The 22,029-nt window shown below is 46.5% G+C and overlaps 1 protein-coding gene across 6 annotated transcripts in view; it reads right to left on the bottom strand.

The window, feature by feature from the left end:
• The window catches only part of MCC (MCC regulator of WNT signaling pathway), a 430,355-nt gene that overhangs the window by 72,730 nt on the left and 335,596 nt on the right, over nucleotides 1-22,029 (bottom strand). For all 6 annotated transcript variants that reach the window (XM_057737620.1, XM_057737622.1, XM_057737624.1 and 3 more), the window contains 2 exons: nucleotides 5,635-5,798; nucleotides 3,381-3,587 (listed from right to left, as the gene is read on the bottom strand). In XM_057737620.1, the coding sequence (XP_057593603.1) occupies nucleotides 3,381-3,587; nucleotides 5,635-5,798 (371 nt within the window). The remainder of the gene's footprint in view (nucleotides 1-3,380; nucleotides 3,588-5,634; nucleotides 5,799-22,029) is intronic.

Raw genomic sequence — 22,029 nt, forward strand, 5'->3', positions numbered from 1 at the left:
AACTTCCCTGGTTGGTAATCCTCTGAGTTGGCCACACACCATAGTGGAAAGGAGGTAACACCATTCATGGCTCCAGGGGAAGAAGACAGCTGGGAGCTTTGCTTTCGGACCCCTTCCAGACTTCAGCTATGTGTCTCTTAGTTTGGCTGGTTCTGATTTGTATCTTTTTGCTATAATAAAACTATAACTGACTTTGCAGAACTTTCTGAAGAGTTTGTACAAAATCTCAGAAGGAATGTGTGTCGCCTGTGTTTGATTCAAGTCTATGATTCAATGGGACACAGATCCATGAGCCTGTGGTCACATCCAGTTTGCTTTACCAAACTATCTGAGGAAAGCACTGATCATTTTTGCTACACGGCAGTTGACCTAAATAATTAGGTAAAAAATACACAATGTAGAGAGGCTGGACCTGCCATCACATGTCCCTCCCATGAGTCCATGAGCTCTCAGGGCATCTCCTGTGTACACCCCTCCCTATCACTTGACATGCACCACTGTAATGACCTTTTTACTTGCCTGTCTCCCAAACATCCTTCAGGCCAGGGTCTGCGTCCTCTTCATCACTGTATCCCCCCTGCCTAGCACAGAGGAGATGACCAATCATGTTTACAAAATGAATAAGTGAATGAATGAAGAGCCAAGCACTTTCCTTTCTAATTAATTCTACCTTGCCTAAATTAAACCCACTTCTTTAAGGGTGAAGAAACGAGTGGTTCTATTACAGAGCATGCAGAAATAAATGATTATCTCATTTAATAATGAGCTGGGACCAGTAATAAAAATTGTCTGCCTCTTGTTCCTTAGTTACTGCTCTGCTAAGTAGCCCAATCTGTTAACTGACATTAAAGATCTAATTTAATTAAATCTTGAACAAGGCTGAGAAAACCTACTGAGAGCACTCTGTTTAATTACAGGCAGGGGGCAAGCACCAATTCTATTGATCTGGTCAGTTCATATTCTATACAATGAATGTGGGCAACGAAAAAAGAAAGTGGCCTCTTTTGCTTTCCAGGCAATTTTGATGAACTGTGGATTCCAAGTTGCTAGAAAGACGGCAAAGGCAGACCAGCCATGTTATCATGTGGTACCACAAGGATGGAAATGAAGCCAGACCTCAGTCCTCCCTCAGAGCTATACATCATGAAAAAGACAACCAACCACAAAAGACAGATTTCTCCTCAGGGGAATAAAATATACTGGGTGATGGTAGGTAGAAGTCATCTAGCATTTAAAATCTAGCAAACTGGCATTCAAAGGCATCTAGCAAATCCTGACACCCACAACTGTCTTGGACTAAAGAGAAATAAATCTAGTTCATGGGTATGTATACAAATTTCTGAGGAAATTTCCGCTTGAGGAAGAGATATAAATTCTCTAATATATTTTTATTTGTAGGTAATTGAAATATAAATTACATAAATTTATATAAAACCATACGAACTGCAAAACTTACAAGGTAATAAATATGATCAGAAGAAAGGTTTTGAGTACTGTGTGTGTGTGTGTGTGTGTGTGTGTGTGTGTGTGTGTGTGTGTGTAGTTAAGCAATGTCCATCTAAGAGTTCTTCAAATATATATGGATTCTTAGGGGAAAAAAGATGGTATGGTGTTAATCTTTCCAGACTACTAAACAGGTAACTCTGGATTTCACCTCAAACAATTACTGATATTTTTTGAGCATTTATTATATGCCATGTGTTGGTTAAGTGCTTAGATAATTCATGAGGATTATCTAGTTTTCCTGCACTGGGTACTATTATTATCCCCACTTTATGGCAGAATAAACTGAGATGTTAGGTAACTCGCCAGAGGCTCACAGTGGCTTGGGAGATCAAGCTGTGACTCCAGGTGGTCACAGAGCCCTGGCACAGAGTGTGGTACCATCACACTATGCTGTCTTTAACATTAACCTCCAGAACTGGAGAAAATATTTGAAGAAGCGGAACTGGCTTTTTCTCCTTTGCTAGTCACAATCAAGGGCTATCTTGTGCTTTAGTAACTCAAGTTACAGGAGGAAATTTATTCTAAACCACAATATGTAAGTAGGCCTAAGACCAACATTTCCTTCACAAAGCAAGCACCATCAGAATGTACACGCTAAGAGCAAGCACACCTAATTAGGGCATTAGTCATAATGATCAGGGAGTGCAGCCCAGGAAATTACAGGTGCGGTGAGCCTTAGCACTTAGTAAATGTCCTCGGCTTGCCCAGATAAAGTCTTTGCTGACTGCAATGATTTACACCTGCTGTTGCAAGGATGGAGGCTGGCATGCGATACAGCTGGGTTCTGAAAATAGGCTTATGCATGTGAATTCAGACAAAATGACATTCAGATATGAGAGTTAGGAATGCTGGCAATAGCCACAAATGAGGAAAAGAGTTGATAACATTCAAAAATAGTAATTTCTTCCATATTCATACATAATGGCAACTAGGAAAACTGTGTGTAGATTAAAAGCAGAAAGATATACACACACTGATCTTACTGAAACGCAAGTTAAAGAGTGATGGTGCCATCAACTAGGTGTATTTTTTTCTCCTCTGCCAAATTACCAGTCACAGCACAACTGGAAAGCAAGCTTCTAATAGTGCCACGATGGAGAAAGAGAGTAAAGTAGGTCTAGCAATTCAAAGTGAAGTTCAGAGGCAACTGTTTCTTGTTGAAGAATTTACTGCTTCACCTCCAGTCCAATCACAGATCAAATTAACAGCCAAACAAAGAACTACTTGTGGGTTCCTAAGAAAAAACTCCATCTTTGGAAAAATGAGTGCTTTAACAACTCTGCCAAACGCTTCCATCCTGAAACATCAGCTCCTTTAGTAATGGCTGTATTTCCTAAACAAAGTGGTTCTCAAACCTGTTCAGGCCATAGAGCCATTTTAGAAGGCTGGGGTGACTACCAGGAATTACACACACACACACACACACACAAATATATACAAGATTATCAACTTTAATGAGTCTGCACTAGAGGTGAGGACATTTCACATTAGACTCAGCATGTAGTTACAGAAGAAACTACAAAGGGGAAATTCTATATATTTTTGCAAATTATCAAATACTATTATCCTACCTTAAAGGAAGAACATTTTAATTGAGCTTGGGGAAGACGTGTGTACCCAGAGAATGGTTGAGAATCACTGCATCAGGATAATTTTTAGCACGCACTTAGATTTGTGGTTGCAGAGAAGAGTGTTTTTAAAAATCTTACCTGCACATCTCAGCACTTTCAGACTACTTTCAAGAATGACTTCATAACCGGAAAGGAATGGTGATTCACAAGACTAGAAATGCCACCAAATTCTTGGGGTGCCTTTGGCTGCAGCTGGCGGATTCTCCTTCGCACCCCCTCCACCCCCAAACGGCCAGCACTCACCCTCCTGCGCAGCCGGTCCCGCTCCTCCCGGATGGCGTTCATGGTGGCCTTGGTCCTGTTCAGCTCCTCCTCTTTGCTGCACAGCATGGCAGTCAGGCTCTCATTCTCTTCCCTCAGCCCAGCCAGCTCCTTCTCCCATCGAGACCTCTCTTCAGCCAGGTTGGGATACAGGTCCCGGCCGAGGACCCCCTCGATCTCCTCCACTGTCTGGAAAACAGAGCCATGAAGACAAGCCAAGTGAGTTCCCTGGGAGAAAGGCGAGGGGCGAGAAGACAGGCCGGCCGGGGGCATGTGTCCACAGTGCGGTGGGTTCCACAGTCACTTCACTGCAGAAAGGAATCGGGACTAGCGATACCCCCTCCCTGGCACCGCCCTGCCATCATCCTCTCCCCATTTTCAGATGAGGCTCTGTCACTTGCCCGGGTCACAGTCTGTGTTACCCAGCAGTGCCCCCAGTAAGAGAAACACAATCCCTTCCTGGGATATAAGTCTGTCTGTAGTGCTAACTGCTGTGTCCACATGGGTGAGGTATCTCGCTCACCCATGCTCCAGAGCTGGTGAGTACACACAACCAGACAACAGGCCAGTTACTGATCCTGATAAAGCAAAGGCGAGGTTGCGACCTGCACACAAAATCTAACTTGAAGTTTCCTAAGCTGTAGGCTTCCCATGTCCCAGCTCAGCAATACGATAGGTCACATCACCGTTTCCAGCTTTCAGTGTCACATCAGAATCAGGAGATGTGAATGAGGTTCAGTCCCAAGATATGAAAGACAAAAATAAACCTCAGTGACACAGAAAAGAGGAAGCTCATTGTGGAGGTTTCTAAGACAGCAGGGATTTAATTAATAAGACAGCTATGTGCTTAAAAATAACAGAATCCTAACACTACTTGGAGAGTTTTTTAAAAACTCATTTAAAACATCCGTATTCATGGAGAAGAGATGCGTATAAAATTTGAAAAAAAGAAGGAAGAACTCATTCTGCTTGCTTTCAGAAACTATTCACTCACAGTTTGGAAAAGGAAGCATGCCCCAAGCGATTTGGAAAGAGGAGGCGGAATCACCAGGCAGGGGAAGAAGGCAGTGAAGAGATGTGATGTGAAACGGGTCTCAAAAATGCGTGGCGTGAAGGTGTGTCACTCCAGGACGCTCACGCTGGCTCCCTGTTGAGGACCGTTACCCAAACCGTGCTGCCACTTTTCCGCACGCAGTGCTTTGTCCCTGCTCAGCCCTGCTCCAGGGCCTGCTCTGTCCCTTGCTGGTCGGCAGACAGCCTTGGCTTCCTCCTTCCCTCCCAGTGCTGAGGCTGGGGCCAGTACCCAAGCCGACATTACAATCAAACACAAGGCCTGGAGATTCCAGAGAGAGAAATACTAGTGGTTTCTTCCCCAAACCACATCAACTATGTATCTATAATTGTCATGAATAAAGATGGGAAACCAGAGGTATTATAAACATGAATCATGGTTTACCTCGAGCTACCATAGCTCTTTTGTGAAATCCAGGATTCCCGTTGACAGAAACTTGGGCCCAGAGTCCTCAGACATTTTTCAAATAACACATCACATGTTCGCTTTACATCGGCTCCTCTCAGACTTTTCAGTTTGAATGGTGATGCCTAGGTCACTAAGCTCTGGTGAAGTAACATAAAGATACCAGAGGCCCTGTATCAAGGGGAGTCGACATCCCCACTGTTCATGAGGGGTCTGTGCAGATGCAGCAAATTCTTCTCACCTGGTCCCCCCTCAGCAGCAAGATGCATGCACATGAAAGGCGGGACTGAGGCCCAGCCCAGTGCACTCAGGATAGATGACTCATTCAGGCCCTGAACTTCCCCCTTGTTAGCACCACAAATTGATAACTCTGGAGGTAATATTCTAGAGGTCTGAAAGCGTTAATAAAACTTCCAAGCTAATCGTACAACCCCAGAGTGCTATATGACGAACCACACTAAAATAACGTGGTTCAATACTAGTAGTCTAATAGTTTCCAAGGAAGTAGTCATTTGTGCAGCAAAGCCAGGGATCTTGACTATTGATATAATGACTTTTTCTGATGTGATTCAACCCAGCAAAAATTTATAGGGCTCCTGCTTCTCCCCGGTGGCCCAATCTTTAGTATGACTTTCTTAGAAACATTCTCTAATAGGTGTTTGAGAAAAATCACACTTCGGAAGAAAGGCATCTGATCATGTCCCTCATATGATCTGAAAAGAGCCAGACAGAGAGGGTGGGGATTGGGGGGGCTCCTACCTTAATGGCCAAGTCACAGTGCTCACTGGCCGTGGTGAGCTGCTCGATGTGCCTGTCCACCTCCGCCACCGAGAGGCTACAGCTGCTCTTCTTCCTGCAGCAGACCACATTCTCCAGCCCCGTCAGCACCCTCTGCAGTTCCGAGTTCAGGTCGCTGCAGTTATCTGCGAGTGGATGTGGACACAAGGAGTTGAGCAGGCAGGCAGGCAATGAGTGTTCTCTGCTTTGCTTACGAAGAGGAACCCATTCAGGTGAGATGGGTGGCAATGGAGCCGGACACGTCCAGGTTTACCACAGGCAGCCTGATCTCCCTGGCTACCGGCCTTCTGAGGCGTAGGGCCAATGCAGAGGCTTTATTAAGGAGTTTCAGGTCATGACCATTTTCTAGACAGCCATGCCACACTGTATTCTCTTTCATTCAAAGGCAGCCACATCTCAAGTTTCTTTAATAAGAACAAAGAAGTGTCCCAGAAGGGGCTGCTGGGACTTCTGGTCAACCTTCCTGCTCAGCCATTCAGATAAGGACTGATTTCAGAAAGAGTTTCGGCTGAAAAGATCTGATAGTTTTACTAAATGAACAAAACAGAACACCTCAGAGTGAGCAGAGACACTAGGTGTTTAAAAAAAATAGGAACTGTATAAGAGACAGTTCTTGCCTTCAGTGAGCTTATCACCAGGACTTTTCCCCCTGATATAACCAATCAACAGGCTCTACCATTGCAATCTGTACCCCTTCTTCCATCAGGGGAAAAAACAAACGATCCTAACAAGTTCCATACTGTTCTCCATGTAAATGTCTTGTAAGCAATTCTAATGATTTGATTCTGACTTAAAAATCTGGGTTATTTTTAGTTGCTGGACACCCAGGTCCTAGTCAGGCGAGGAAAATTAGTTATAATCTTGATGTGAACTAGATATATCTTAGAAGGTAATTTTGTTGGGGAAAAAAATCCCCTTAAAGTCAAATACAAATATCTCAACTATCCTGGATTCTGTGTATCACTATGCCATTCAATTCTTGTAGCAAGACAGGTGTTAACTATAGCAGTTTATCAAAGTACACCTTTCCCTTACTTCCAGCCTGACTCCTACATAAAAGAAACAATGTCTTCATGCGTCCCTCCTCTTCCCTTCTCAACAGGTTCCATGCACTAAAATAGTCACTGCCTTTGGTGCTTACCTGTGGAAGGCTTCAAGAAAACTCAGCATTACAGTAAGAGGATTTCTCAGAATATTTCGGTCAACTTTGACTGCCTATACCTACAAGTTACCTAAATCTAGACAGAAGAGAAGCCTGAAGCTTTCAGTGCAATGAATGAACATGACGATATCCCTCCTCTCCAACCTGTCTTCCCATCTCTCCCAGCTGTGAATAGCACTACCATCCACCCAGTTACTCTGGTTAACTCTGGCAACTTTGATTTCCTTTTTGCTTCACATCCTAAACCCAATCCATTGTGACTGCAACCTCTAAAATATGTCCCCAGACTGACCTCCTCTGACCATCTCCACTGGCACCCGCCTTAGTCCAAGGCACCATCATTTCTCAACTGAACCACCTGAACAACCTCCTACCTCCAGTCCCCACACTGTAGCCAAAGTGAGTCTCTTAAGGACATAAGCCAGATCATGTTACTTCCCTGGCCCAAACCATTATATGGCTTCCCACTGTTATTCAGCTAAAGTCTAAACTGCTTACCAGAGTGTGTAAGACTGCATGATCAACGCTGTTGATGTTTCAACCCAGGCTGTACCATGGAACTCCCTGGGGAGGTTTTATGAAATAACGGATGTCCAAGCCCCGCCCAGGCCAATTAAATCACAATCTCTAGAGGTGAGCTTTGGCACTGGAAAGTTTTTTTAGGCTCCTTAGATAACTCTCACGTGCAGTCAGCGGGGTGGGAACCCCTGATCTCGCTGATCCTTGCCTCATCTGTCCATCCTCCCCCTCATCGCTAGGCTGTGTTCACATTCTTGCCTTCTCTCCACCCCTGGAAGATGTCAACCTCCCGTTTGCCCCAGGGCTTCCTTTTCCTTTGTTGTTTCCTCTGCTGAGACTGATTTCCACCCAAATCTCCTCTTACATTCAGCTCTCAGCTCAGATGCCACCTCCTCACCAAGCGCGTCTCTGTCTAAAGCATGGGGTTCCATCTCGTCGCCCTTAGTCCCTGTCCTATTATCCTATCTTCTCCGTTGCACTTATCACTATCTGCTCCGATCTATGTGTCTGTCATCTCTCCTCTACTAAAGTGTAAGCTTCAAGAAAGATGGGACTTTGATCTTCCTCCTCATTTTATCTCCAACACAGGATACGCAATCAAAAGTTATTTTTTAAATGACCAAATAGAAACACCACATCATATATTTAAGAGCCAGAAAGACTAGAAACAGACTGTCAACAGCAGCATGTTTTACATGCACCTTATGCTTTCTGTCCTCAACATGGGTCATGCCCTGAGCTGCTACAACTGGGGGACAATCCCCACTGCAGAAGCCCTCTGGAGATGGAGGGCAGGTACCTACCGCCAACTCAAGGCAAGGAGGTCCAGAGCCAGGAGCGGCACTCCTGAACACCCACACACACTGGTGAAACTATCTCTGGAGCACGGTCAATTCCAGGGTAACAACTGGAGAAGCTTCTCCAAATGATCATTTACCTTGAGGTGCAGTGTTTCCTGCTACCCTGAGCTGGAGTTAACACACTCCGGAATTTTTCGCATTAAGTGTTCCTGAGTGGGATGAGGAAAAAAGCTGCCCCTATTCAGCCATTCATGAGCATTTCCCCGAGCACAGGCCCACGTGATGCAATGATCACCCTGGACATGACTGCTGAGGGGCCATCACAGCAGGACTTGAGAGGTGCCACCAGGCTGTGTCCTGAGGATGCTGGGCTACAGGGAACAGGGGGGCAGCGTAGGGACCTAATCAGTCTGTCTTTCTCATCCTTTAATCAGTTGCTGAGCCTTGGCCTTAGGCTAGAAGCCGGGTGCGGGGATGAACATGAGACTCTCAACTCTGAGAGGCCCACAGATGTATGTGGCAAGAGCCACAGTCCTCTCTCCCAGCTGTCCGCCACCACCCAGGGGAAAGATAACCCATGGAAAACACCATGCAAGATTAGGACAGAGCATCAGGAAGACAGGTGGCGGCACTGAAATTAACACGCAGCCTGCAAACAGCTCAGGAGCATTTTCTGTTCACACCTAGGAGGGCTATACATGTTGTCCTTGGCCAACATTAGGCAGCCCAATGTGTATCACACAGGCTGGATGATGAACCCCATACACTCCCGCCTGTTACCCACTGGTTTTACACAAGCACCACTCGTGATCAGGTGACACGTGGCTGTCCTTTGTCAGTGTTCCCTGTTTAGGGCCTCACAGGATGACAGGGTTGCCAGGCTGGCAGGAGCAGATACTCTGGGTTCCCTGTCGGTGTTGTCACATTGCACCAATCACTCACCACCACTCACCCCAGCATCAATGCTACTAGATACAGGGTGGCCTTATCTTTCAGTCTGTGGCATATTCTTCTAAATATAGACTTAGAATAAATCCTCAATTCCTTGGCCTCCAATGCCCTGCACAGTCTGGGTCCTGCCAGGCACTGGAGCTTCAACACTGAAGGCCGAGGCAGATGGAGTCTTTATAAAAGACCAGAAGTGTAAGTTAAGGGCCAGAGGAACAAGATAAGCTTAGACAAGGACCAAGTGTTCCACAACGAACAAAAGGTGCCTCATTTATAAGTCAAAACCACAATGAAATACCACCACAGGCCCCTGAGGATGGCTTCTATCTCAACAACAACAGAAAATAACAGGTGCTGGTGAGGAAGTGGATTGGGGCCCCTGGGCACTGTTGGGGGGAACAGTAAAATGGTGCAACTGCTTTGGGAAACAGTACGGCAGTTCCTCAAAAATTAAAAATAGAACTAATGTGATCCAACAATTCTACAGCTGGGTACATATCCAAAGGAATGGAAAGCAGGGCCTCAAACAGAACCTTGTACATCATGTCCATAACAGCCAAAAGATGGAAATAACCCAAGTGTCCACAGGTGAATGAATGGATAAACGAAGTGTGGTCTCTAATACATACTACAGAACATTACAGTAAAACCTTGGATTGAGAGTAACTTATTCTGCAAGTGTTCCGCAAGACGAGCAAACATTTCTAATAACTTTTAACTTGATGAATGAGCGATGTCTTGCCATATGAGTAGTATGTCATGCCAAATGTCACACGATCACAACTGAGCCGATGGAGCTGAGCACCGACGCACTGATGGATCTGCAGCGCGAGCAACTGCAAGAGGTTATGGAGGAGATCTCGTCTGCAGAGGAGGAGAAAAAGGGGGAGGAGTCCCTCACTTCAGGTGAGATTAGGGAGATGTGTAAAATGTGGGAAACAGTGCAAAATTTTGTAGAAAAGCGCCACCTGAATAAGGCTGTAGCAGTGTGAGCGATGAAATCTGTTTAACAACAATGCAATGTCGCATTTCCGTGCATCCTCAAAAGGAAGCAAAAGCAAGTGTCACTGGATAGGTTCCTTGTTAACGTTGCACGAAAAGAAAAGGACTCCATTGAGCCAATAGATAGCAGTTGTTCTGTTAGTGAAAGTGAAAGTCATCCCACACAATAACCCACCTCTGTCGTCTCCCTCACACCAGCCACAAAGGTTTTAAAAGGTAAATGCAGGTTAATTTGTTTATTTTTCTTTATATTTTGTATTTTCTTTATTATTTTGTATTATATTACAGTATTGTAATCATTTTTATATAAATATTTTTGGGTTGTGGAACAAATCATCTGAGTTTCCATTATTTCTTATGCGGAAATTCGCTTTGATATACAAATACGTGGGGTTACAAGCATGTTTCTGGAACGAATTATGCTTGCAAACCAGGGTTTTACTGTATTCAGCTTTAAAAAGGAAGGAAATCCTGACACATGCTACAACGTGGATGAACCTTAAACATTAAGCTAAGTGAAATAAGGCAGCTACAAAAAGACAAATGCTGTATGATTCCACTTTTGTGAGGTATCTAAAGTAGTTAAATTCATAGGGACAGAAAGTAGGATCGTGGTTACCAGGGGCTGGAGGGAGGGGCATGGGGGCAGGTGTTGTTTGATGGGTACATTTTCAGTTTTGCAAGATAAAAAATAGTTCTAGAGATCTGTTACACAACAATGTACATATAACTAACAATACAGACTGGTACACGTAAAGTGGTTAAGATGGAAAATTTTATGTTATGCATTTTTTACTACAGTGGAAAAAAAAAGGCGCCTCATTTAGGTGATGATCACGGTGACTTAGGATCCTGAGACAGGATGATAGCGCCTTTGGTTTGATCAGCACTCTTGACACTTCAGAAAGGCTTTCACGTACATCGTCAAGTTCTACTCCAGCGGGCAGGTGGGAGGCCTCGCTCCGCAGAGGAGGAATCTGAGGCCTGAAGATATCCAGTTCCTCACCCCCGGCTGCACAATGGGTGGGCCGCAGGGCTGGAACTACAGTGTGGGCCTTCTGTGTCCAGGGCGATTGTCACCACGCTGCTCTAACCCAGAACAAGGACTGCTCACCCAAGCCCGAGTGCGTACCTACTCACGGCCACTGTCTCCCAAGAGAGGCAACGGAGGGACAGAAATCAGAATTAGAAGAGGAATATTAACTCAGTAGATTCTGAAAAATTAAGGATGTATAATACACTTCTTAGAACAACCACTGAAAAATAATGCTAAGAGGCAGAGCCAAACACCGAAAGATAAATTAAAATTCTAAAAACTATTCCGTTAACCCAAAAGAGGGAAGAAAGGATGAACAGAAGAACAAAAGAATTCAGAAGGGACAAACAGAAAACAAATAGCAAACTGAAAGACCCACAATGAATCTTATCATTAACAACATTAAACGTTAACAGACTCCCCAAAAGGAAGATACTGTCAGCATGGAGTAAAGGCAAGACTGACACCACGGCGAGGATGGCAGTTATCAAAAACAGCAGCAACAAGGGAAGAGAACAAGTGTTGACAAGAATATGGGGAAACTGTAACCCTTGCACGTTGCTGGTGGGAATGTAAAATGGTGCAGCCACTGTGGAAAACATTTTGGTGGTTCCAGAAAAAGTTAAACATAGAATTACTATATGACCCAGCAATTCCACTTCCAGGTACATGCCCAAAAGAACTGAAAGCAGGGACTCAAACAGATGCTTGTATGCCAATGTTCATAGCATCACCATTCACAATAGTCAAAAGATAGAATAAACCAAGTATCTGTTGACAGATGAATGGATAAGAAAAATGTGGTATAAACGCATGATAGAATGTTATTCAGCCTTCAAAAGGAACAGAATTCTGATACTGCTACAACATGGGTGACCCTTGAAAACATTAGGTTAAGTGAAATAAGTCAGTTACACCAGGACAAATACTGTATGATTCCATTTACATGAGGTACCTGGAGTAGGCAAATTCATAGAGACAGAAAGTAGAAGAGACTTTTCAGGGGCTAGGCAAACGGGGCAAATATTGTTTAATGAATACAGAGTTTCTGTTTGGGAGGATAAGACAGTTGGGAAATGGATAGTGGTGATGGCTGCACAATTCTGTGAATGTACTTAGTGCCACTAAACTGTACACTTGACATGGAATCCGGTGTGAAGGGTTGCACGAGGTAGACCCACTGTGGCACCTCAGGCTACGCTGTGCTTTGTGTAGCAAAGGTAATGGCTCTGTTGCACGTCCACGGGACAGAGAGGAGGCCACTGTATCAAATACACATTCCTCTACTGGAGGTTATTTATATCTTTCTAAAAATGAATTTGAGGTAGCACATAGCAAGCAACCACAAGTAAGGGGAAAACACAATGACTGGGACCAAGGAGAGGCTGAGGATGCAAGTGGACGTGAACACAGCCGCTGGGGCTGACTCTTCTATGTGGTCTCACGCTTCCTGGCGGCCACAGGAAAACGAACGATCTCCTGTCAGAAATGAGGAAGCATTCCAGTTTCACAAGGGATATAATGTGTGTGTATGTCTGTGTATGTGTGTGTGTGTTTTAACTTTTTACTTGATAGTGGAGTATAGCTGATTAACAATGTGTTAGTTTCACCTGTACAACAAAGTGATTCAGTTATACATATATGTGTATCTATTCTTTTTCAAATTCGTCTCCCAATTAGGTTGTTACAGAATATTGAGTAGAGCTCCCTGTGCTATACACTAGGTCCTGGGACACGATGTGTTTTTAACAATTAGATGTTAAAAGAATTTAGGTACATGGGACTTCATATGTGGTATGAAGTGATGTGATTGTGTGTCTTTTCAGCCACAGTTTCACACATATGCAGATTTCATATGGTTTCTTCTGATACTAACTTTCAATTAAATTTAAGCGACAGACCAGGTGTCCCCAACCCCTGGGGAACCGCACAGCACAGCAGGAGGTGGGTGGCGGGCGAGCGGGTGACGCTTCATCGGCTGCTCCCCACTGCTCGCGTTACTGCCTGAACCATCCCCCACCCCAGTCCGTGGAAAAACGGTCTTCTACAAAACCGGTCCCTGGTGCCAAAAAGGCTGGGGACTGCTCCTGTAGACCATTCAAGCACAAGGTAAAGGGAGTTCTGGGAAGGGCTACGCTCACACAATCTCGGCACTCTGCCTTCTCGTTGTCTAATTTGCTGTAAAGATGAGGCAGATGACGGAGAAGAATAAATGGGACAGACATCTCCCTTTAACCAGAGGATGCAGACGAGTCCCCTAGAGCCAGAGATGCACTCTGTTTGCGCGGCAGGGTTTGATATCCGGCACAGCCTTTTTTTTTTTTTAAACAGTTTTTGAATTAATTGCCAACATTTTAAAATCAGTAGGATTTAAAGCTACTTCTGTAAAATCAGACGGTCGGGCAGTACGGTGTGCAGCCCCTCCCATGACAGCAACGTGCAGAGTGGCCCGCAGCTGCCTCCTGGGACTCGGCAGGTGCTCCACTGTCCTGCCCACTGCCCTCACCCCACTGCTGCCTGCCACTGTCAGAGCCTGCAGCTCCTTCCTGGGTGGGCCGTCGTTTCCAAAGGAAACGTCCCCCGGTTAGACTTCTGATACGAGCTGCAGAAAAGACAGCTCGGGTTCTGCTTTTCTAATGAGCACCCAGAGCCTTAGGTGTTTATGTTGCTGTTTAAGAGAAGACCCAAGTACCTGGGAAGTCTGGAAAGGAGGTCAGAGGACATTCGTGGCTGGGGAAATGAAGCCTCACCAGCTGCTTGCTGGTTAAACATATACTGGTTTTCCTCTTTCTCCTTCAGGATCCATCAGGCCTACCCCAGCGCTGTACATAAAAAACTATACCAGAGTTGGTTCATTTTGAATCTGGTGTTAAAGGCTGCCTCTGCTTTTTTTTGAACCCCCTGTAAAAACCGTAATCCAAATAAAAATATAGCTGAACATGCTAAATGTTAGAAATATTCTCCTGGTCTTCTGATTCCAAACAGCGTGCATTTACCAGAAAGAATCTGCTCCAAAATATGGTTCCAACTTCAAATGTACTTACTCCTGGGGCTCAGCATTCACGTCACAGTTAGTGGATGTGTGTCTGCCTGGTTGGGAAGCCCCTCAATCTCTTCTTCATAATGGCTCTTTTTAAAGCTTTGCCTTAAAACCTCCTCTTCCGGGAAGCCTTCCCTGTTTACCTATAGTCTCATATGTCTTTCTTTCTTTGAGGCATCATATTCCCCTTAACTACTTGGTACCTGACACATGGACCCTACAAGGGCTGGCTCTGGGCAGCAAGGACTCTGTTCATCCATCCTCGTGTTCCTAGATGCTCACAACACTGGGCAGGGAGTAGTATTCGATAAAGACCGCGTGGGTGGAATGTGTAAAAGAAATGAAAGACGTTTTCTAAGCCAACTTTTAAGGTATCAAGTTGTTGTCAGCCTGCTCATTGACCAAGTATCATCAAATCTAAGACCTATCACATGCATACCACACCCTGCTAAAGAGGAGGAAAGCTTTCAATTAAGGGGGATCCCCAAGGTGGAAGCTTCCACTGAAGTTAGAGATATTAGCCACAGGAAATTTCAGCTAGTCTGAGAAACAGAAGCGGCTGCAGGCCCTCTGTGAACTGTCTGAAGACCTTCCCTGTGTGAGCACAGGATGTCAGGCCATAATTATAACCCACACGGCCTTGCAAAGGCTGACACACAGCCCCCCACCAGGCACAATGTCACAACTTGTAAAGCAACTGAAGTGGAGGAAAGAGCTACAGCATCAAGACAGATGTTCTGCTAAGAAGCAAGATGCGATATCCTAGGGATGGAACAGCTTGGATCCAGCTGTGGCCCTACCGCTGAAACCAGGAAGGCTGTTGTTTTCTTTTTAGCCGCACCCTCCACTCTGCATGCAGCAAGGCCCTCCCTCACTCCAGCAAGGAATCAACAAAACCAGGACAAAACAGAAAAAGATAGAATAGAATAGTCCACTTCCAGGTCTAAGTGCCAAGGACAAGACAGAAGGGTCTGAGATGAAAAGAGTAAGAGAGTATCTTTGGAGGTTACACCCTGTGTCACGTACACAGTGTCTGTGTTTACTGAAGAGGATTCATAAGAATGATGTCACAGTTTAAAAACATCCCAACATCATCAATAATAGACAAACTGACATTCTGAACCTCCAGCTGCAAACGTCCGGTAGTGAGGACACGTCATCACCTATGCATATCCTTGCAAACAACGTTAATCTCAAATACAAGAAAACAATCAGACCATGCAGACTGAGGGACTTTCTTTTTTGCAGCAGGGGTGGGAGGGTGGGAGGCGGGTATCACACTGAGCAGCATGTGAGATCTTAGTTCCCCGACCAGGGATAGAACCCATGCCCTCCTGCACTGGGAGTGCGGAGTTTTAACCACTGGACCTCCAGGGAAGTCCCCCGAGGGACTTTCTATGACACTAATAACCTGGCCTGCTCAAAATGGCTGTGCTATGAAAAACAAGAAAGGTGGAGCCCTGTTCTAGATTAAAGGAGAGAAGAGAGGCAGGGTAACTAGTGTGTGAGCCCTGACGGATCCTCGATTGGGCAACAGCAACAAAAGACAGTGACGGGGCAGCAGGGGGAATCCCTCCGTGGACTCTCGGTAGTTAATGTCCCATCAGTGGTCAAATTTTCGAGTGTGGTAAAGGTGCTGTGGTTATGACGGAGAAGGTCCCTGTTCTTAAGAGGTTTGTGCTCATATATTTAGGGTGAAGCATCATGGTGTCTGCAACTCACTTTCGAATGGCTCAGAAAAAAAAGATTCTGCAAGTGGGAGAGGGAAAGATATCAAATGTGCTAAAATGGTACCAATTGGTGCATCTAGGCAAAGGATTTGGGGGGGGGGGCTCATTTTATCTTTTATGCAAATTTGAAGTTTTTCAAAATAAAAAGTTGAGGGGAAAACAAATACCTCAACACTCAAGGCAAAGAGGTCTGCCGTAGCTTGGAAATGCTGATGTGTAGATTTAATGCGGGGACCATTCTGATGCTCGATCTCTCAATGCAGCTATGAGAACAGGGACACCACCCAAATCACCCCCAAGGATGCAGACACTTCTCAGGGTGAGCGCGCCAAGAGCCGCCTGCCCGCTACCACCCCCGCCAGGTCCTGACTTCCCTGGGGGGGGAAGAGCCTCTTCTGTGTTTCTTTTCCCAAAGACTTCTATGTTAGCAAATCTTACCAGCCTGGGATGTGTTTTCATTTTTGCTGTTGTCACTTTGTAGTTTTGACACACCGTGTTTTCCTACAACAGTAAACTTGGTCTTCAGTACGGTGAAGGCATAAGAAAGATAACCTAACATCAACTGCAAACCACAGCTGCCCCTTCAGGACCCCTCCCTCTCAGCCACCACAGCCCCCACAAAATTCCCAGCCACCCACCCCAGTCCAGGCCAGGCCTGTGAGCTATGAAAGTTCCGGCAGTGGTTTCTAGAGAGCAAGGCTCTAACAACTTGAAAAGAGTTCAAGTTCACATATAATCATTTTACTTATTTGATGACTAATCGCTTGAACGGCCACAGCTTTAAGAGTGAGAAGATACCCAGTACTGTAGAGGTGAGGAACCTTTGGGGCAGAGAGGGGATGTGATTTGGCATTATCTATGAAAGGCCTTTGAGATCGTTCTATAGCTGTACCTCTGAGAGGTTATCCTGAAGAAATAGTTAGAGGTGCATTTAGAGGACAAACTCCAGCCCCCTCGCTGTACCTCCAAGGCTCTCCATCTCCGGCCCCTGCCCAGCTCTCGGGCCTCACCTCTGAGCACTTTCCCCAAAGCTCACTACCCTCCAGGCCAAATGCGCTCTTCTCTGAGCGTGGACCGTCCATCTCAGCTCAAGAGGCAGGCTGTCTCCAGCCCTGGGGAGCCAACAGTGCCAGCACACAGTAGGCCGTCAGTCCCAGTCCCCAAGGCTCTGACTGTGGGGGGTGGGGTGGGGGGATTTCCAAAGCACCAAGAGAAAGAGGAAAATGTGCTTGTGGTATCCGAATGTGGTCTACAGAACCTCTTCGACGAAAACAGTGTCCACAGCGATGGCTGGGGCTGCAGTAACACTAGTGAGATCCGGTGCTTTATTCCCGTTACAGATGAAATAGGCCTTCTGAGGCTGGCCTGGGACGCTGACATCCTCTGTGACACTGGTGCTAAGGAAGACTATGTCATGAGTCCCAAATAACCAAAAAAACAATCCAACCTGAGAAGACATGGTCTGTTTAGAAAATAAAGGCTGCCTATCTTAGAAAAGGAGTCCACGAGCCTAACAATCATGGCAGCTCATTCTGAACAAACGTGGTAGATCAGTGCCTTCCACGTCGATCTTAAACCCCAAGCCTCTTTTGGGGGCTGAAAAATTACTGAATGGTAGAGTTTGAGGGAAATATTTCAGAGCAGCACAAAGTGGAGCGGAGCAATAATCAGGCTTGGTTACGCTCTAAGGAAAGTTCCGGAACGACTTTAGCTGGCTTCCTTGGCCACTCAGCCCCGCTAGCATTCACAGACAGGCCTTGTTTGACCAGCTTAGATCCCTGGGAGGAAGCGCACGGTCACCTGAGAGAGCCCCCGTGAGTCAGCGCTCAAACCTTCAGAGCCTTCCCTGGGCTTGGTTCTCAGAGATGACCAGCATGGTGAACGTCTGGGGAGAAATTAACTTACCCAATCAAAGTAAGGAGAAGGAAAAAAAAAAAATCAACACAGGGCTTGGCCTGTTCCATCGTCAAGTCAGGATGCTAGTTTCAGTCCTGTCCAACTTTTCCAACCTGGGGACTGGTGTCTCAAAGTTTCAGAATCAGGTTACCGATGATCTGATTCTCCTCTGAAAATTCTCTCCTGGAGGATAACTGCCTACTTAGTGCCTCATTTCCAACAAAAATCCAGTTTTCTCTGAACAGGCTGCCTTACCTTTGTAAACACTTCTCTCCCCCTCTGCAGAAATCATTTTTGGAGAAGGCAGGACTGTCTTTCCCTACCCTGACCTCCCTTTCTCCCCACTGGGAGGGGCTGCTCGACACTTTGGAACATTTCTCCTGAAGCCATTAAGCCTCGTGGGCCATTAAGCCAGGAAAATCTGGCTTCAACATTAAGCATATTTCACAGTCACAGCCATGCCAAACAGCCAGGTTTCGTGTGTAAATTCTTCCTTGGTTGTCCTCCAAAAACTCCGCATAAGGAGGAAATCTCTAACTAAATGATCACACCAGCAAACATGGTATCATATGCTTCCTTTCCTCCTCAAGGGTATAAGAGTTCAGCATTGCTAAATTCCACAAAAGTAAGAATTTCTCACCTAAAACCAGAAGAGATCTCAAAAAATACAGGACCAGTACCCATCGCAGCCTGTGCAAAGGTCCATCGGGTCAGGGGTTTTGTTTGTTTTACAGACAATTGCTCCAGACAAGCTTTGCTGTTCCATGAACAGAGTTGGGAAGACAGCCTGCTGGAGGGAGTGCACCCACACACCCCAACACGTGTGATGCAATGCTGAGCCCATCTCACACATCTGTGCTTGTCTCTACTGCAACACCCAGAACGGTTTGGTCTAAGGGTACTGTTTTTAAGACGGAGATCTGAAAGATCTCCATGAACAACAAACACCCTGCTAGGAAGCCAGGTGCTGTAATCAGACAGCTGCTCCCTAAATTCCACCACCAGCACGAGAGACCTCAAAGGATGGCAGTAAGCGGAGCACACCATCTACAGGCACGCGTCACCGTTTAAGCAGGGGCGTGTAAAAGCAAAGCCATCTATAGAGACGGGCGGCAACAACAGAAACAACTGCTTAGCTGTGAGGCCTTGGACAAGCGACTTGCCCTCTCTAAACTCCATCATCCCAGTTTTACAGGTGAGATGTACAAGGCCTCCTTCAAGGCTGAGGGTGGAACGTGAGGATGCATGTAAATGCTCAACACAAAGTAAGTGAACAAAGCCTGTTAGTTATGATATGCAGCCTCCCTTTTAACTAGAGCTCTCTGCAAATTTCAAGTCATAATTTCTCCCTTATCTTTGTCTACTTAATTATCTTTCCTTTACAAACGATTATGTGACCAGGTTTGAACAGAGGTAATGCAATTTATTTGAAGATGCAATGCGACACCACTGGGACCTTTCTCCGGTGTATGACTGCTTAGGTAAGTCAAAGCGCTTTCTAAATTGCTGGTTTACTCCTCCAGGCTCTGAGGACCGTACCCTGCAGCCAGCTTATCGAAGGGGCAGCCAGGCTCTGAGGAGTGGGGTTTGAAAACAAATGAAAAGTGCTTTTTGATGAAGGAAATACTCCTGATATCTTAAGTGGAGATCAGCAAATATACTGCAGCAAACTCTGTATATAAAATCCAGCTCAAGAAAACCTCTGGGTTGCTAATGCACGTTTGCAAATATAGCAGGCATGATGAAATGGCTGCTGTTTAATGATTTCCTATAATGGTGTTTATAAATGGAAGCTTTTTCCCTGCTGAAGCAATTTAATTGGAAAATGGCACAGGAGTAAGAAGAGGCAGCCGTCCGGTTCCGATGAACACGCAGGGGCTGGGCTCTGCTGGGGCCTTCGTCAGCGCCTCCTCCATGCTGTCTGGTGCCTGCCCTCCATGGGGACCTGGGAGGTGTGGGCCCCGTGCCCACAGCATTCTCCTCCTGCGCCCTCTTTTCACTCGCATCATTCCTACTTGTTCCTCATCTTTCTGCTTAGATGTGACTTCTGGCCACATCTTCTGATGCTCCCAGGTGTTGCTAGGGGCTCCTGTCCATCTCCTGTTGTGGTCCCACTGTCAGTCATTCCCTGTTTCCTTTGCATCCTCCAAAGAACCCATGCGCTCCAAGATGGTGTTTCCTGTTACTCATACCTGGGAGCCTCCTGCGAGTGGGCACAGTTACGTCGGTAAACAGGAGAGCCGAAGTCCCTGCCTGCATGGGATCTTCATCCTAGTGCAAGAGATTGATGAAGACTGGTGTACGTGCATAAGGAAATAAATGCAAGCGCGAGGTGCCATCAGGTAGTGCTACGTGTTATGCAGAAAAATGAAGCTGGGATGGGGAGGGAGTGCCTGTGGTGTGCGAGGGAGTAACAGCTCCAGGACTCCACGCGGGGGTCAGGGAAGGCCTGTGATGAGAGACAGCTCACTGATGTGCGTGAGAGGGGCACGTGTGGATGCAGAGACCCTGAGGACAGAGACGCCGGTCAGATCTGAGGGACCACGAGGAGGCCGGTGTGGCCAGAGCCGGGAAGAAAACAGGGAGAGTTGGGGAGGACAAGGCCCGAGTTGGGGGATGCCCAGGTTCTGTGGGCCCTGCAGGCCAGGGTAAGGCATTGGGATGTCACTCTGGGGTTGAGGAATTTGAGTGTGGGAGTAGAGCGATCTGACGGCAGGTGCTGTGTCTCACACGCCCAGTTCCTAGCACAGCACCCAGTGAGCGGCCGCGTAGATGAATGAAGGCCTCCTGTTGTGGGCAGAGAACATACACGAGCACTGGGCAGACAGGGTCCCTTCCCCACAGGAGCCCAGGCTTGCTGGGAATGATATTACCACCAGCTGTAATGAACATGTACTTTTACTGAGGGAAAAGATGAAAATAAGCAATTTGGGGAAAAAAAACAAAGCCAGCTCACAGGGCAGACAAGCTGACACTGGCTGCTGTGTGGGAAGCCCAGCTTTAGAGGCTCCCTCAGGGCAGGAGCCCTGAGACACAGTGAAGACGCCCCGCCCACTTGACTGGGGTTTGCCCTCCATTCCCCCAGCTTAGCAGATTAAGAAATTTTGTCGGAGTGTGGGTCACTTGCTTAATTTCATAAAAAAACAATTTCAGCAAAATGAATGGAGGGATGTGTGTAGGAATGTCTCTTCCACTGATCAGAAACTTCTCAGCTACTCACACTAGTCTGACTGCCTAAGGCTGGAAGGCTGAGTCCAGAAGTTCAGGGCCACTAGGGTTAGAGAGTATGATGCTGCTGTAACTGAGCTTGTAGGACCTGGGCCCACAGCTGGGCTGGCTGCAGGGCTTTGTGTGTGCTGTGACTTAAGGCCCGGGGTCTGGGTTCAGGTTAGTGTGAGGGAAGCAGTTTCAGCCTGAAGCCAAGGCCCCAGGCCTGGGAGGCATCCCTGCTCCTCCACCCGTTTCTGTCTGGCTCAAGCTGGCATCAGGATACAGCTTGCAGTGACTTCAATATAGCTAACTCCGTCTCATTTTGCCTTAGCAGCAATCCATCCTGCTGACCCCCTCCTGCTTATTAGAGCCTTCTCTGCCCCGCTGGCTGCTGGACACGGCTCTCCTCATTTCCTTCTTACAGCTTTGGCTGATGGACTGGTTGATGGACTGGTTGACTGCTTCGCTCGTTCATTCAAACAAATATTTCTGAACACATACTTCATGCCAGGCCCTGTGGTGGGCTCTGCAGAGATACCAATAGATAAAAGAAACATGCTTCTGCTCAGTGGGGTTTAGCGGGAGTGGCAGTCAAGCAAAGAAACACAAATACATCGTTTAAAACTTCAGTGTGATGTAAGAAGGAAACCAATGGGGCAGTGAGAGTCAGCACAGGGACTCGCACAGACTGGTGCGCACACGATGCTTTCGGAGGAGCTGGATTTAAACGGAGACTGAAAAGCTGAGAGGCCCATCCCTGCCGCGAGCTGCTGCTGAGTCTCCTCTTCAGCGGGGGGTCCCCTAGGCTTAGTCTCCAGCTCTCTGCACTCCTCGCTCTTCACGTGAACCGCCATTGCTTCGATAACTGTCTGCAAACAGCCTGATGTCTCCCAACTGCTTTCTTCAGCCAGACCTCTTTTGGCTTATGTACACCTACTGCCTTCCCAACATCTCCATGCAATATCTCCAGCTGCCTGAAACTTATGCCCCTTGACTCCTCCCACCCCCCCCCA

Source organism: Hippopotamus amphibius, chromosome 1, assembly GCF_030028045.1.
Source record: "Hippopotamus amphibius kiboko isolate mHipAmp2 chromosome 1, mHipAmp2.hap2, whole genome shotgun sequence".
NCBI lineage: Eukaryota > Metazoa > Chordata > Mammalia > Artiodactyla > Hippopotamidae > Hippopotamus > Hippopotamus amphibius.